At 48.7% G+C, this 14725-nt stretch overlaps 1 protein-coding gene and 1 long non-coding RNA gene across 7 annotated transcripts in view; one reads left to right on the forward strand and one right to left on the reverse strand.

Annotated features, from left to right (window-relative positions):
- Positions 1-1504: 1504 nt before the first annotated feature.
- On the reverse strand, positions 1505-5747 carry LOC147576175 (uncharacterized). 5 transcript variants are annotated; one of them, XR_015241837.1, is made up of 6 exons: positions 5564-5747; positions 5185-5275; positions 4684-4734; positions 4323-4476; positions 3766-3954; positions 3162-3447 (listed from the first exon to the last, which is right to left on the reverse strand). It is a non-coding gene; the product is annotated as an uncharacterized LOC147576175 (long non-coding RNA). The 5 variants fall into 5 exon arrangements; XR_015241838.1 differs by having other exon boundaries at positions 3766-3845; positions 5564-5744; XR_015241836.1 differs by having other exon boundaries at positions 3766-3870; positions 5564-5744.
- A 78-nt stretch (positions 5748-5825) lies between these two features.
- HABP2 (hyaluronan binding protein 2) overlaps positions 5826-14725 on the forward strand; it is a 33058-nt gene continuing 24158 nt past the window's right edge. Inside the window, exon 1 of one of the 2 annotated variants that reach the window (XM_086680920.1) lies at positions 5826-5984. In XM_086680920.1, the coding sequence (XP_086537046.1) occupies positions 5916-5984 (69 nt within the window). In that variant the 5' untranslated portion in view covers positions 5826-5915. The remainder of the gene's footprint in view (positions 5985-14725) is intronic. The other variant, XM_086680919.1, reaches the window with a different exon arrangement.

The following is a 14725-nucleotide window of genomic DNA, read 5'->3' on the forward strand; positions in this document are numbered from 1 at the left end:
AAATTGACCGGAATTGACCCCCCGGGGGGTGGGGGAAACCCTTTATTTTTCCTATAAAACTGACTTAAGTGTCATGAAAATCATGCCAAATGATCAGGGTTTTCCTTTATCTTTGGCCAGTGGGGAACTCAGCTATAAATAAGCTCGGTTTATTAACAGCGCAGAATTTATGATTTCCATAATAGCAGTCTGGTTTGCTGCTTGATATTGATTGCTCCAATTAAACATCCGTAATTGCCCCCACGGACCTGATTCAGCCTGGCCACGAATGTGGCTCCGGCCATCTTGAATTAGACCAAGGATGGACTGGGGATGCTTATCCAAAACTTGACTGAACCATTCAGGTTTCCTGAGTCGGATTTTCCAGCTAAGCAAATTCCGGCTAATAGTCGGGGTGGGTGCTGTGGGGCGCCACCAGATCCCTCTCCACAGGTGGGGCCCTCTTTCCCTCAGCTGCCTGGTACTGGCTGCGGAAGGCTCTCCGCTGAGTTCCTCTCAGAGAATTTCCCTTCACCAGAGGTGCCTTGACCACACTCACACTCCTTCCATGGGGATAGCCCACATCCAGTGACGGGATGATCCCAGTACAGAGGCCTACCCCATGGCTCATGGCAGGACAACACTGAGGGCCAGCCCAGCTCTAGAACTTTCCGTGAGATGGGCCTCTGTTGTGACTGCGTTGCAAGCCAGCTTCTTCCTCTACCTGTCCCGCTCCCCTCACTCCCCTAGGAGTAGTGATCCTAAAAGCACTCCCCAATAAACTTCCTGCCCACAGATCCCAACATCTCCGTATGGGTTTCCCAGGAAACCCAGCCTCAAACAATAGTGGCTGATGCTGGAGGACAGGGTTTCCTTACTACCCACTGGGCACATTGCTACCCCCAATAATATATAATAGTCAGTATGAAGACAACGTGGAGATTGACCTGGCAAAACTACATCCCAAGACCCTGGCGTCCACGCAGTAGAGTGGGAGGGGCTTCAAACCTGGCTCTGTCTCAAGCTGGGTGACCTTGGGCGATGTATTGAACCTCTCTGAGTGTGGTTTTCTTTGACGATAAAATGGGTCAAATCACCTTATGGGGCAGTAATAAAGACTATATGAGCTTAGGAGTGTAAAGGCACCCGCAACACAGAAGCTGCTCCATAAATGTTGGTTTGTTTTCATAAACACAGCGGGGTGGTGGACACCCTAGTATCTCCTAAGTAGGAAAAAGGGGGTGGGCAGTACCCACAAGTTTACGGTGGACGTGAACATACCGGGGAGACTTGGTGCAGCACGGGGAAAGGTACCCCGGCCCCCTGCCAAGTTAACAAGGCAACTCCCCAGCTCCCTTTCCCCCAGAGGAGGGCCCCCCCCCCGGAAGTTAATGGATCAGGCAGGGGCCTCGGGGAATGACGGGAAGGAACAGGAGCACTTCCCTGCAAGATGTCTTCTCTTCTCTGGTTAGAGAAGGGTTTACGAATTAAAAAAAAAATTTTTTTTAAGTTTATTGATTTATTTTTAAGTTTATTGAGAGAGACAGAGACAATGCAAGTGGGGGAAGGGCAGAGAGAGAGAGGGAGAGAGAGAGAGAATCCCAAGCAGGCTCCACACGGCCAGCACAGAGCCAGACGTGGGGCTCGAGCTCACTAAACCGGGAGATCATGACCTGAGCCAAAACCAAGTCATACGCTCAACTGACTGAGCCACCCAGGCGCCCTGGGAAGCCTTTCTGAATTTAATGGAAGCCCAGTCACGTGAATCTGAGTGAAGCTCATCATGAGAATGTAACTTCATGAGGCTGGCACCTGACCCATCTTCTTTGTCCCATACAGCACAGGCATGCTGTAGGCGCCCAATAAATACCTGCGGAATGAATGAATGAGCAATCGTCCTTATCCCCATGCCCCACAGAGTTCTGATGATTCTGGAGCAGGGGGCACACTTTCTGAGGGCAGTGGTGTCACATCAGCCCAGGCCCCTCCACTGGCTTCCGACGTGTCTCCATAGGGGCCCCTTCAAGTTGTGCAATGCTCTAGCTGTATCCCGTCACTTTCTCCGGGATCGGTGTTGTAAATACTGTTTTATTGGAACACAGCCCCGCTCACTGGCATAAACATTCTCTGCGGCTGCTTCGGTGACAAGGCGGCAGGACCCAGCAGTCACGACAGAAATGCACGGCCAGAAAAAAACGAACATATCCGTTATCTGGTCCTTTCGGGAAAAGGTTGCTGACCCCTGTCCGAGAAGGAACATGTGAGATAAAGGTCCCCTCCGTGAAGGGGTTCATTCCTTCCCTGGGCTGGAGACTAGACTCACTGAACACGGGGCCCTTTCATCTCAGAGGGTGGGGGGCTCAGCAAGTTTCATCCCACAAAAAGACGTTAGTGATATCAAAGCCAGCATGCTCTGCAAATCTACTCTATGGGGGCCACTGAGTTAAGTAAGCACCTTCCCTCTGTGCTCTCATGTGCACCTCTCAGTAATGCCATGAAGTAGCAACTATATTTTCCCCACTTTACAGATGAGGAAAGTGAAGCCCAGAGAGCGTAAATGACTGGCTCAAAGCCCCACAGCGGGGATATGTGGGCAGAGTGGGGGCTCTCCCAGGTCTGTTTTGAGTCACAGCTGCTGTTCACAGGTACTCCTCTAGGCTGCCCCCCGCCCCCCAGACTACACCCCCCCCCCATGCTGAAGGCCCAGCGGGAAGAAGAAGACTGTTGTTACGTAAATACAAATAAACACAGAACAGGTTGGTTCAGACCCGTTGGTTGCTGTATAAAAACAATCCCTAACCAGTACGTCAAAGAGTGGGTCTCTGGCAAGGTCACCGTGAGGAAGTCTTTTCTTAGGGTGGCAGAATCAGCCCACAGAGAACCAGAGTCCCAAGGCACCCCCTCCCCAAGGCAGGATAGGGGCTCTCTCCAGTGGGATGGAACCCAACTCTTGAGAAAATGTCACCCAGAACTTGGACAGAATAGATTGACCCGATAGCATCAGACACCCACATGGGAATGAGGACTAAAGGCTCTGTGTTTGAATTTAAAAACAAAAAAAACCCCAAAAAACCAGAGATCCCAGGGAGGTCCGTTCCAACTCCCCAGATACAGACATATTACACGATAAGCTAACCCTTTTGTCTTCCTCAATTCAAAGGACTACACATTTTTTTAGAGAATTCTCTCCTTTAGGGCCATGTGCCGAAATTTATTCAGTTCCACACTGTTGTGATAACAGAGCCTTGGGGAAATAGACAATATGTGGGAGGCCTGCAGTGATTACACGGAGAGCAAAATTGCTCAATTTTTGCTTGAGATAAAGGAGAGACTACATGTCAGGGAAATCAATCCGTATTAAAAAGATGAACCACAAGTGTGCTGAGGTCACTTCCTGTTGACCCAGGAAGAGAAGCTTCTGGTTTTCTGAGACTCCACAAGATCAGAGGTTCACGAGTTCACACAAGGCTGTGGAGGGGAAAAGAGACGCCTGCATCACTTCAGTGATTCGGTGATTTGACTTGCCTAAAAATGTCTATTTCTTCTTATAACCAACTGTGCAGGTGCCGTGAGGTCTGCAGTTTAAATGTGGAAAACAGCAGACCCCCCCCCCCCCCCCGTGCTCTGCCTCTTTGGCCCTTGCTCTGTGGTCAGAGAACCATCAGCAGTGGCCTCAGAGCCACACGGGTGACCCACGCAGCAAACATCCCCCACCCACAAGGATTTCTGGTCCGTCACCTTGTTTCATTCTTTTTCACACTTATCACTAACCAAAAATTAACTTACGCAACGTGTGCCCCTTGAGAGCGAAGTTCTCTCTGCCTGCCCCGTCCCTGCTTTGCCAATGCCTGGCTCACGGCAGATCACTGGTGCATATTCGATGGATATTAACTTCGTGAACAAGTTGAAGCATGTTTGAAATTTCACAAATACTTTAGTTTCTCACATCGAGCTGGTTATGCTATTGGAGGTGTCCTGATTATAAAGTATCCAACTGTCACTTTAGGGGGCCCTGGGTGGCTCAGTCGGACAAGCGACTGACTTCAGCTCGGGTCATGATCTCGTGGTTCGTGGGTTCGTGGGTTCGTGGGTTCGTGCCCCTTGTCGGGATCCAGCTGTGCTGACAGCTCGGAGCCTGGAGCCTACTTCGGGGTCTGTCTCTCTCTCTCTCTCTCTCTCTCTCTGCCCCTCCCCTGCTCATGCTCTGTCTGTCTCTCTGTCTTTCAAAAATAAATGAACATTAAAAAAATATAAATAAATGAGTAAGTGAGTAAATAAATAAATAAGGATCCAACTGTCACTTTAATAAAGCGGTTATTCATCTAAGATATACGAACACCTACCATGGGCCAGGCAAGTGCCCGGTATCTATGCCAGGAATCCAATGGCCAGCAAAACAGAACGCCTGCCTTAGGAGCTTTCGGTCTGGTGGGAACAGTGGGCAACGAAGATTCGTGAAATAGTAATACAGGTCCGCAGTCATGACCTTGGTTAGCGCTATGGAGGAAAAACACACGAGGCCTTCTGAAGAAGTCATGTCTGTGCTGAGACCAGAAAGATGCATTGACTGGGTGAGTTAACCAAGTAAACTTGCTCAAGAGCAATGAGGGTTGGAGTTAAGAACAGAGTTAGGGTGGGAGTGAAGATTAGGGGAACACAGGGATGGGTTCAGAGAACTTTCCAGAAAAAGGGACTGGTGTGTACCTGTGTCATAGAGGTCAGGTGGATATTGACCAGGAGCGAGTTGATGGCTGCCTGAAATGGAGAGAAAATAAGTGGAGAAAAGAAGACATATTCGGAGTTATTTAGGAGGTAAAAACGATAGGACTCGGTTTGTCCTTCAAGGACATCTCGTGGCTGAGGCATTGACTTTGGCCTTCTCCGGGGCTGGTACCCATGGGGCCCTTCGCGGCTGGCAACCTGTCTCCCAAAGGTGGAAGCAGCCACTGAGCGGTCCTGCGTGTGCCAAATAGATTACGGCACATGGGTGAGCAGGAGCCCCGAGCGAGCGCCCGCCTCAGCTGGCGGCAAGGTTTCAGAACCCGGATGCCGGCCCCGGGCAGGAGGATTCCCGGAGCCCTCACATAGATTACTGTGGGCAGTCAGGTGATTACAAGAGCTCAAGATGATGCTTATTAAAGAAATCAATAAGCGTGTTCCTGAGAACCCACGCTTGAGAGGTAACGTTGCTTTATGGAACCTTACCTGGAACCAGGGTAGCTAAATACAGAACACAGGGAGGACCGGCCCCGGATGTGAGCATCACGGTTTCTTCACCCTCTTGATCAAAGAAAGACTCCAAGGAAAGGAGAAAAAAAAATAATTAAAAAGCAGAAAACCTGATGTAATGAGATTTAAAAGAAAACTTTTGAAGCCAACAAGCAACCATGGGCAATGCTTCAAAGGGCCCAGGATCAATGTTTGTCAATAGCAGTTTTGCGTCCTTTATCTTTCATGAATAGAGAGTGTGATGTTGTTAGGAGCCCGTCCATGCCTTAATTCTGTTTAGAGATTTGATGAATCAGAACTCCGTTAACATTCTGTCTGAATCAGCGACGGCAAAGGCCTGTAGCGGAAGCCTTACCCGACCGGGGCTTTCATCCCGTGCGTGGGACGGTAGTTAACTATCGGCCCTTCCGCATCGAACACTCGCCAGCCCCCGGGGTGCACCCAGGGGCTGGGGCTCTTTAACCCTGCCACTTCCTTTGGATACTTTCTCCCCAGAAGAGAAACCACCCCGTGACTCAGCCCAGCTCCAAAGTGGCCATTTGTTTAATCAAGATAGTTGGTTTGCAAAACATTAAACAGTATTCGATGCCTAGTTAATAATTGGCATCCTTTGTTCTTGAGTCCTTGGGGACATGTTTCCCCCGTAAAGGCATAGACAGCAAAAGAAATTGTGTGTCGAGCAAAACAAGAGGCCTTCAACTGCACAGATGCTCGCCAGAATGTGTCATCTCCATATTGTGCTGGTAACAGCTCTGGTGGGAAAGGCAGCCATCGGGGTAAGTGTCCTTTTCAAATATCCGTAGTTGAGAGGCTGAGGTTATGAGGCGGACCCGGGTTCGACCCAGGTTCAAGCACCCGGGCCGGGAGTGACTAGAAACTTGGGTTGTAAAAGGCACGTGTTGTCAATCTGAATACATCCTGATTGTAAGAGTCAATGCAGCCTGTAATGTTAGTTGCTGTCGAGAAGCCAAGTCCATGAACCCACGCAACTGACTCGAGCCCTCGGAGCAGAGTCTCCGTGAGCACCTTGCCACTAAGGGGACCGGGGCGAGCAAATCTGCCAAGACGAGGGGCTCGGAGAACCCTTTGGCCTGGATCTCCGAGAACCCTTCGAGAAGCCATTAAAAGCTACAGACTCTTTGCACGTGTTGACAGAGGTACAGTTTTCTGGCCATCTGAGGCAACAGTAGGGGAGGAACCCCTGTGATTCGGCTCGAGGGGAGAATCCTGTTCGTTGCGTATGAGTCTGGTTTTACTTAGGTGGATGAGTTTTGGAGAGAAGCTTCGTGGGTAGCTTTTTCTCCCTTGTCCCTAGCAGATGGGACAAGGAGGGTCAGCAGGGGCCCAAGGGAGGTGGGGGCGAGCAGGGAGAGGAAATGCCATCTGCGGGTCTTACGTGGGGACCGTAGGCATTTGGAAGCAGATGGGCGGTGGAGATGTCGGCCCCTGCTGTGTGCCTTTGTGGTTCCAGAGTGTCAGCTGGATCTCTGTGGGCACAGGAGAGGGGCCATCAACAGAAACAGAGCCTCCTGGGGTTCCCTACCAGATGTGGTTTGAGGCATGAGCATGGGTTTTGGAGCCAGCGCTTTGAATCACAGCTTTGCCACATTCTAGCTGTGGAATATTGGGCAAAACATAATCACGCCGAGCCTCGGTTTCCCCTACTGCAAACCAAGTGACAGATAATCTGTCACAGATTTGGGGAGGGCCATGGCTGATTGGATGAAGCAATGCATTGGCTTTCAATAAATATTAGCGCTTTCCCCTTTAAATTTCCAGAATGAATACGACATCTCTATAAGGGGAGGTTGGGTGGCTCAGTCGGTTAAGTGTCTGACTTCAGCTCAGGTCGTGATCTCACAGCCTGTGAGTTCGAGCCCCGCATTGGGCCCTGTGCTGACAACTCAGAGCCTGGAGCCTGCTTCGGATTCTGTGTCTCTCTCTTTCTGCCCCACCCCCATTTGCTTGTATTCTCTCTCTCTCTCTCTCCAAAATAAATAAACATTAAAAAAATTAAATCAGAGAATGTACCCCTTTGGGGGGGGGCAGGTAGAGAAGAATCAAGGGATGACAACAGAAAGAGCCGTCATAACCCCTTTATCTTATTAAATACCTTTGCATTTTATTTCCCATTCTATTCCATAGAGCTTTCCCTGTAGGCAGCAGATTAAATTTCAGATTTTCTCATTAGATGCTTCAAAACCAAGAGCTTCTCCTCCCCTTTCGGTAAACTTTCCTCAGACACCTTCCTTTGGCCCATATTAAGCTGTCAAGTGACTCACCTCTGAGAGAATTTTCTTTCACCAGTGATGACTGGTATATGTGTGCTGTGGCTGCAGTTACAAATTTTCAAGCCCCTACATCATTTGATTGCTTGGTGGATGTCTGGGGACAAGACCCAGCAGAAATACCATAGGTCTAGAGGAAGAGGTGGAAATTATCAGAGGCCCACAAGGGGCCCAGAGAAAGTACCAGTCGGAAAGAATTAGATCCTAAAGTTTGCAGGCAAGGAGAGAGTTGATGCAGTCTGTTTGAAGTTCACACAACGGTAATGGTCCCAAAAACTCCCTTTGGTGCAAGCCCCAGTGAATTTTTAGGGTTAGCAATGAAATTATAAGTCAATAATGGATAAAAGAGAAAATATGAGAGATAGCCTTCGGGCAATGAGCTTAGTCAGTTCCAAAGAGAGGATTCAGGGCTTTGGAATGTTTTCTTACCCCAGATGTGTGCCAGACAGGTGGTCGGGAAGGCGGCTTGCGTTCCACGGGCCAGTCCACAGACATCCAGGGGAAAGTGGCCAACTCGCTCAGATGCTTTGGAGAGTGCAGGGGCATCATCGAGGGGAGGGAGCCACACAGCCAGATGGGCTGGGCAGTCTCTTCCACCCCACGTAGCTAAAAATAATCACCAACTGTTATCATTTAATGAGAAATCCTGTGGGCCAGGTTCTTTCTTTACAGTGGATCGGTTCATCTCTGGGAGGACCCTAAGAAGTAGGTAGTGTTATTGTTCCCATTTTACAGGTGGGAAGATGGACAGCTTGGCCTCTAGTCAAGCTGAGCTCTACCCTACAGGCTGCTGTCCACTGTCTGGATGAGGTCTTTCGCCTGGACTCGGGCTGAAGATGAGATTTCTTCCATCCACAGAGCTTCAGGGACATGGTCCTCTGTGTAGGGGCAGGAAGCTCTTAGTCCAGGGGTTTGTTTGCTGGTTGGGGTGCAGCGATCTCCATGTGCCCCTGGAACTTTAAAGAAAAGTGGTCACAGGATCTACAATCACTATCCATTGGGAGGATGTGTGGACACTCTCCCATGAATTTAGGTCATGCAGCAAACCCTATAATGAGTTCTCCATGGGCTCATCTCTAACTTAGATTTTTATTCAGATATCCGTGATCCAAAGAGGTATTGGACAAATGTTATTGTCATGGGCACCAGAAATTCATTCGAAGTGCCTTCCTGGCCTGAGCTAGAGTTGGTTTTCCTGAATGAACACCTGTCTCCAGCACAGCCTTGTACTGTTGCCCCTGTGCTATGGATGAGAAACGCACCCAGAGATGTTCAACTAACTTCCCAGCCAGGACCGAGGCTCAGATCTGTCCCACTCCTTGCCCGTTACAGGAGACCCACTCAACTGTATTGAGGATGTGCACCGTGCCCAGGGCTCAAAAATCTCTTCTTGCTGTGGTTCTTGGCCACTGGGCTTGGCCATAATGGAATTTGACCTTCTCCAGGGTCAGAAGCCAGAGGACAAGGCTTGGCAGGCCATCCCTAGAGAGGACAGAAGACAATGGCTTTTCTCTCCCCAGCAATGCACCTTATAATTAAAACACATGTTTGCTCCCATGTCTAGACTCCTTAAACCCTCGAGTTTAAACTCAACAACTCTAGAACTCTAGTATCCTCCCAGGTAGAGCACCACAGAAAGTTTTGAAGGGACCCGAATCTGCAAACTGGCAACTTGGGAGTCCATTCTGCTCACAGACTGAGTTTTCTTTAGGGGGTAAAAGGTCAGCCGAAGAGTATTTTAATTTTCTTTCAATTGTTTGGCAACATTTGCAAATCAGAACACTTCACATAGAAGCACAAATCCCCAGCTTTTCTTGAAAACCGGACATTTTATTTTTTATTATTATTATTTTTTACGTTTTTATTATTTTTATTTTTTTGAGACAGAGAGAGAGAGAGAGAGACAGAGTGTGAGCCGGAGGGGCAGAGAGAGAGGGAGACACAGAATCCGAAGCAGGCTCCAGGCTCCGAGCTGTCAGCACAGAGCCCGACGCGGGCCTCGGACCCACAAACTGTGAGATCATGACCTGAGCCGAAGTCAGAGGCTCAACCAACTGAGCCACCCAGGCACTCCCAAACCAGACATTTTAGTAACATGGGGCTCACGTACCTGCTTGGCACCAGCCAGATGAGGGGCTACCATTCCCAGTTTCAGAAGAAACTTGAGTGCGCCCCCCCCCCGCCCCCCACCGAGTCCATAGGCCCTACCACTCTCTACCACTGATACTCTTTTGCTGGATGGATTTACATTATCGGCCAGGTTCTAAGTTGGAGAGAGAGACAGAGACAGCCCGGGTTGTCTGTTATTATGCAGAAACACTATGGATGTTGAAGGATTGGAGCCTGTTTTGGATGGTCAAGTAACTGGGTTCAGCGTCTGATTAATTTCAGGGTTCACATCTGCACAGCCCCCAGGACCGAACTAGGCCTTTGATGGGAAAGTAAGAGCCACCCCTTTCTAAGCCTCAAGGTTCCAGAATATCCAAGTCTCCTTCAGGCCCAGGAAGGACGTCACTCCCTCTTGCTGGAACCACAGAGTCTTAAGGAAAAGAGAGGGACTGAAGTTCACTGCGACTTCTTACAGATTTTTTTTATACAAAACTGATCCAAAGCACAATTCCAACTCATTAGCTTTGGCGGTATATGCTGGTATTTAGGGAAATCAGGTCGCGGGAAATCACATGTGTATATAGGCACAGATGTATTTATATTTTAAATTCATTAAGGTTCCCTAAATGCAAAAGGAATTCTGCTGTCACAGAGAAACAGCATGGCAGAATATTCGGCAGCCGGGATTTTAAATAAAACATGCTTTTTCTTCATAATTAATATAACAAGGTTTTCTGGCTTAGGACTTGGCAAAGATCCCAGGAAAAATAAGGGGGTGGACTGGTGTGACGTGCCTGTGACCCGACAAACAAGTTCCATGAAGAGTTTATGCTTAGCAAGCTCTCCTTACTCGTGCCCATGATTTGCAAGAGGAAAAAAAAAAAAAAAAAAAAAAAAAAGCAAAGCAAAGAAAAACTCAAACTCTCCAACAACAGTAGCTAATAATCATAATCATAGCACAACCATTTGTTAAGTCTCTATCATATGTCAGATACTGTGTGCCTAATGTTTATTACTTCATTCCCAAGTGCCCAATGGCTTGGGCACCCATATCATCCTTATTTGACAGATAGGAAACTAAGCTACAGAAAAGCTAAGGAATCTGTCCAAGATGGCCACCCCCGGAGGCTACAGAATGGGGATTCAAACCCAGGTCTGCCCTAAAGCCCAAACCGGTTTCTTAATGTGTTTGTTAAACAGAGTTACCTTTTCTCTAGCTCAACAGATTTGTTTTTAAAGGAAATTGTCACTACTATATTGGAAAAAAAAAAATCAAAGAAAATGACGTCACTGAATTCTAACTGGCTACACTTGCCACCCAAATGCTCAGAGCCTGAAGCCTGCTTTCTCCTTGTTGGAAGGGGAGGCTAGCAAGAGGTAGAGAGGATAGAGACTTACCGGCAGCACCCAGTTCTCCTTTGTGATGGGTTTGGAAGGGTTTATGGTGAAATTGGGAAGGGAGTGACCGTCTTACGCTGTGCCTGATGTCAGGTCATGCCCTGGGGAGCACCAGCTGAATCAGTTTGGGGACCACCAGTTCCACACCAAAGGAAGCACGGAAGTCAAGGCAGCTTCAGGATCATGCCCATGTGGCAGAGGCCTCAGACCCATCTCACTCTTTTGTCTTGTTTGTTCATTTGCCTTTCCAAAGGCCTTCCACCTGCACTATCACACCCAGAAAGGCGTGTGTTTATCCCTCGTCCTCAATCCTCCCCAATTCTTTGCAAAAGCTGCACTCCCCACAAGCAGCCATATGCCCTGGAATAAAACATGAGGGTAAGGACGTTTTTACTTTTACAATCGGGGAAGCTGAGGCACAGAGCGACTCAACAACTTGTGCAAAGAGGAGAGATCAGCCCACAGTCTCCCTTGGCCAGGAGCTTCATGCCTAAGGCAGGTATAATCAAAGCGAGGCTGAGGGCAAAGTCACCTGGGTACTGGTTCAAAATTCATGTTCTGGGCCCACTCCAGGCCCATGGACGCACGATATCTGTGTATAGGGCCCAGGAACCTGAATTTTTTAATTTATTATTTATTTATTTATTTATTTATTTATTTATTTATTTATTATTAGAGAGAGAGCGCTCCAGGGAGGGTCGGAGAGAGAGGGAGACAGCAATTCCAAGCAGGTCCTGCACTGCCAGCATAGAGCCCTACCTGGGGCTCAATCCATGAACCGTGAGATTGTGACCTGAGCAAGTGACCAAGACTCGGACACTTAACTGACTGAGCCACCCAGGCGCCTCAGGAAACTGAATTTTTACCAAGTTCTCCAGAAATGAACGGCAAATGCCATGGAAGTCTTCTACTCTCCCCCATCCCATCTCTGCTTGTCACGTGAAGCTACATTCCAGCCCTCAGTCACCTGGGCAGAGGCCTGAAATGGGCTCTAAAGCTCTGAGCGTTAAGGTAGAAAGGCTACGCAGGTGATTGACAGAGCAAGGAGATCTGGCCTCGAGTCCCTCCCCTGCCCCAGTCAGTTCATGTCCTTATAGGAACACTCCATCCCCCTGGGCCTTACCCCTCTGTACATGAAGAGTCCAGACCCACTCCTCTCCACAATGCACAATGCACCCTTGCTCGTCACTATGGTCCTGCTTCACCCAGGCTCCCGAGAAGGAAGCCACCCACACAGACCGCGGGCCAATGCTTTCTTCTTTGGCTGCCGTATTTCCCCCGCTAAAGCCTTCCCTCCTTGCCCTGAGGTTCAGATTAAAGCAAAGCCACAGCGAACCCTGCCCATCCTGAGACAGCCCTGTGTGGTGTATGTACAAAAGCAAGAAAGGCAAGATTCCTTGCGACTAGAAAAGGACTGAATGGCACCACTCTATACCTATCAGGATGGCCAGAATTTTCTTAAATGGAAAGTAACCAGTGTTGATGAGGATGTGAAAGAATTGGAACGCTCATGCACTGTCGGTGGGAATATAAAATGGTGCGGCCACTACGGAGCACCGGATGGTGCTTCCTCAGAAAGTTAAACATAGAACTACCCTAAGACCCAGAAAATTCCACTCCTAGGTATAACCCAGAAAAATGGAAAGCAGGGACTGGAACAGATATTTCTACATGTTGCCATGTGCATGGCAACTTATTCGCAATAGCCAAAAGAGGTAAACAACCCAAGCGTCCCTCAACAGATGAATGGATAAACAAAATGGATAGACAATGGAAATCTACTCAGACTGAAAAAGAATGAAAGTTTGGTATATGCTACAACATGGATGAACCTTGAGAACGTTATGCCTAGTGAAATAAATCCAGTCACAGAAGGATAAATATTGTGATTCCACACATATGAAGTACCTAGAATAGGCAAATTCAGAGCCAGAAAATAGAATACAGGTTACTCGGGTACTGATCAGGGGAGGGCGGGGAGTGAGGAGAAAGTTATTATCTAATGGCTACACACTTTCTGTTGGGGATGATGAAAACGCTTCGGGTAAAGATAGTGTGGGATGGTTACACAACAATGTTCGTGTAACTAATGCCAGTGAATGGTACACTTGAAAATGGTTAAAATTAAAAATATTGTGTTGCGTGGATTTTATCACAGTTTTGGGGGGGAAAGGACTACGTGGTTTTGCACAACTGTGAATTTCATCATAGTTTGTCTGCAGCCAGAGCCGCAGTGGGGGGATGGTATGGGGCAATACTTGGGTTGGTGACGGGAACACGGACAACCTCTGTCCTCTGTCACCACCACATCTCACCCTGACCTTGAGCTCTTTGTCCAACAGTGAGGACTGGCCTGCTGAACGCTGCACTCTTGTCTTTGGCCCACCCTTTTAGGCCAGTGACTTCAGCTTCACTTGGTCACGGGGCAGAGTTATCTCCCACCCAACTGCCCTTGGGAATAACGCGGCTTCTCCGTGTTGATCCACAACCAGCTCATGGTAGAACATCCAAGGAGGAAGGGATGGAGGGATTAGAGTCCCAATCTTTCTTTAAGCTTATTTATTTTGAGAGAGACGGAGTGCGCATGGGGGGGTGGGGGGGGCAGAGAAAGAGGGAGAGAGAGAGAGAAAATCTGCAGCAGCCTCCACATTATCATCGCAGAGCTCAACACAGGGTGGGGCTCCATCCCACAAATCTTGAGATCATGACCTGAGCCGACATCAAGAGTTGGACACTTCACCGGCTGAGCCACCCAGGTGGCCCTAGAGTCCCAATTTTCTATTGTTGGTTGGTTCATGCTAAGCCAAGCTTCTGGCCCCAGAGGACAGGTCTTGCACCACATCTCCCCTCTTCTGCGTCCCAATCCTCTGAGAACATTTTCCACCAGCTAATTCCTGGGATTCGCCAACTCAGACTGGTAGCCTCTGCCTTCTTGTTGTCCAGAAGATTTAGAATTCTGAAAGGCAGAGGAAGAACCTGAGCTGCAATAATCTAGATTAAAGATGAAATCTCGAAAAAGCTTAAACTCGATTAAAGAGAGGACAAAATGGATTAGACTCCCATGCTCTTCACCCCCGGGGAGATTACGCTGTAAATCAGTAAGACTCAGGGACAATATCCTTCTCTCTGCCCTCCCTGTCTTTCCCCCTAACAAACCTTAGCCTAGAAGACGCTAGAAGATACTAGAAGCTGCTATTTTATCCCTGTTGAGACAAGGAACTGAAGCGGTAAAAGAAGGAGGCAGCGGCTTGCACACCCCCCTGATCTGAGTGCAGATGTTTGTTGAGATGCGTTGGCCACCGTGGCCTGGCCGAGGCTCGAGCTGACTTTTGTACCTTCCACAGCTGTCGCTGGTGCCCAGCAGTCCTCTCTCTGTCCTCCCAGGCCTGGGCCAGCCCGGACAGGCCTTTCATAAAGCTTTCCAAGGACAGAGGTCTGATTTCACAACCTGCCTCTTGTAGAATTCGGTAGTACTTCTGTTTCTTTCTCCTCCATTCTTCCGTTAAAGCGTACGATTGCCACGCTCTCCTCAGCCCTCATAGCGACGGAGGTTAAGGGCAAGGGCTCCGGTGGAAGACTGGCTCCATTCTATCCTGGCTCCAGCAATTTACTAGCTGAGTTACTGTGGGCATCCTCACCTCTGGGAACCGGTTTGCTCACTTCTGAAATAGACACAGTTATAGTACCTCCATGATCAAGCATCGTGTGCCGCAAACGAGACG

Source organism: Puma concolor, chromosome D2 (assembly GCF_028749965.1).
Source record: "Puma concolor isolate L17-30 chromosome D2, mPumCon1.1.hap2, whole genome shotgun sequence".
In the NCBI taxonomy this organism is placed as follows: domain Eukaryota; kingdom Metazoa; phylum Chordata; class Mammalia; order Carnivora; family Felidae; genus Puma; species Puma concolor.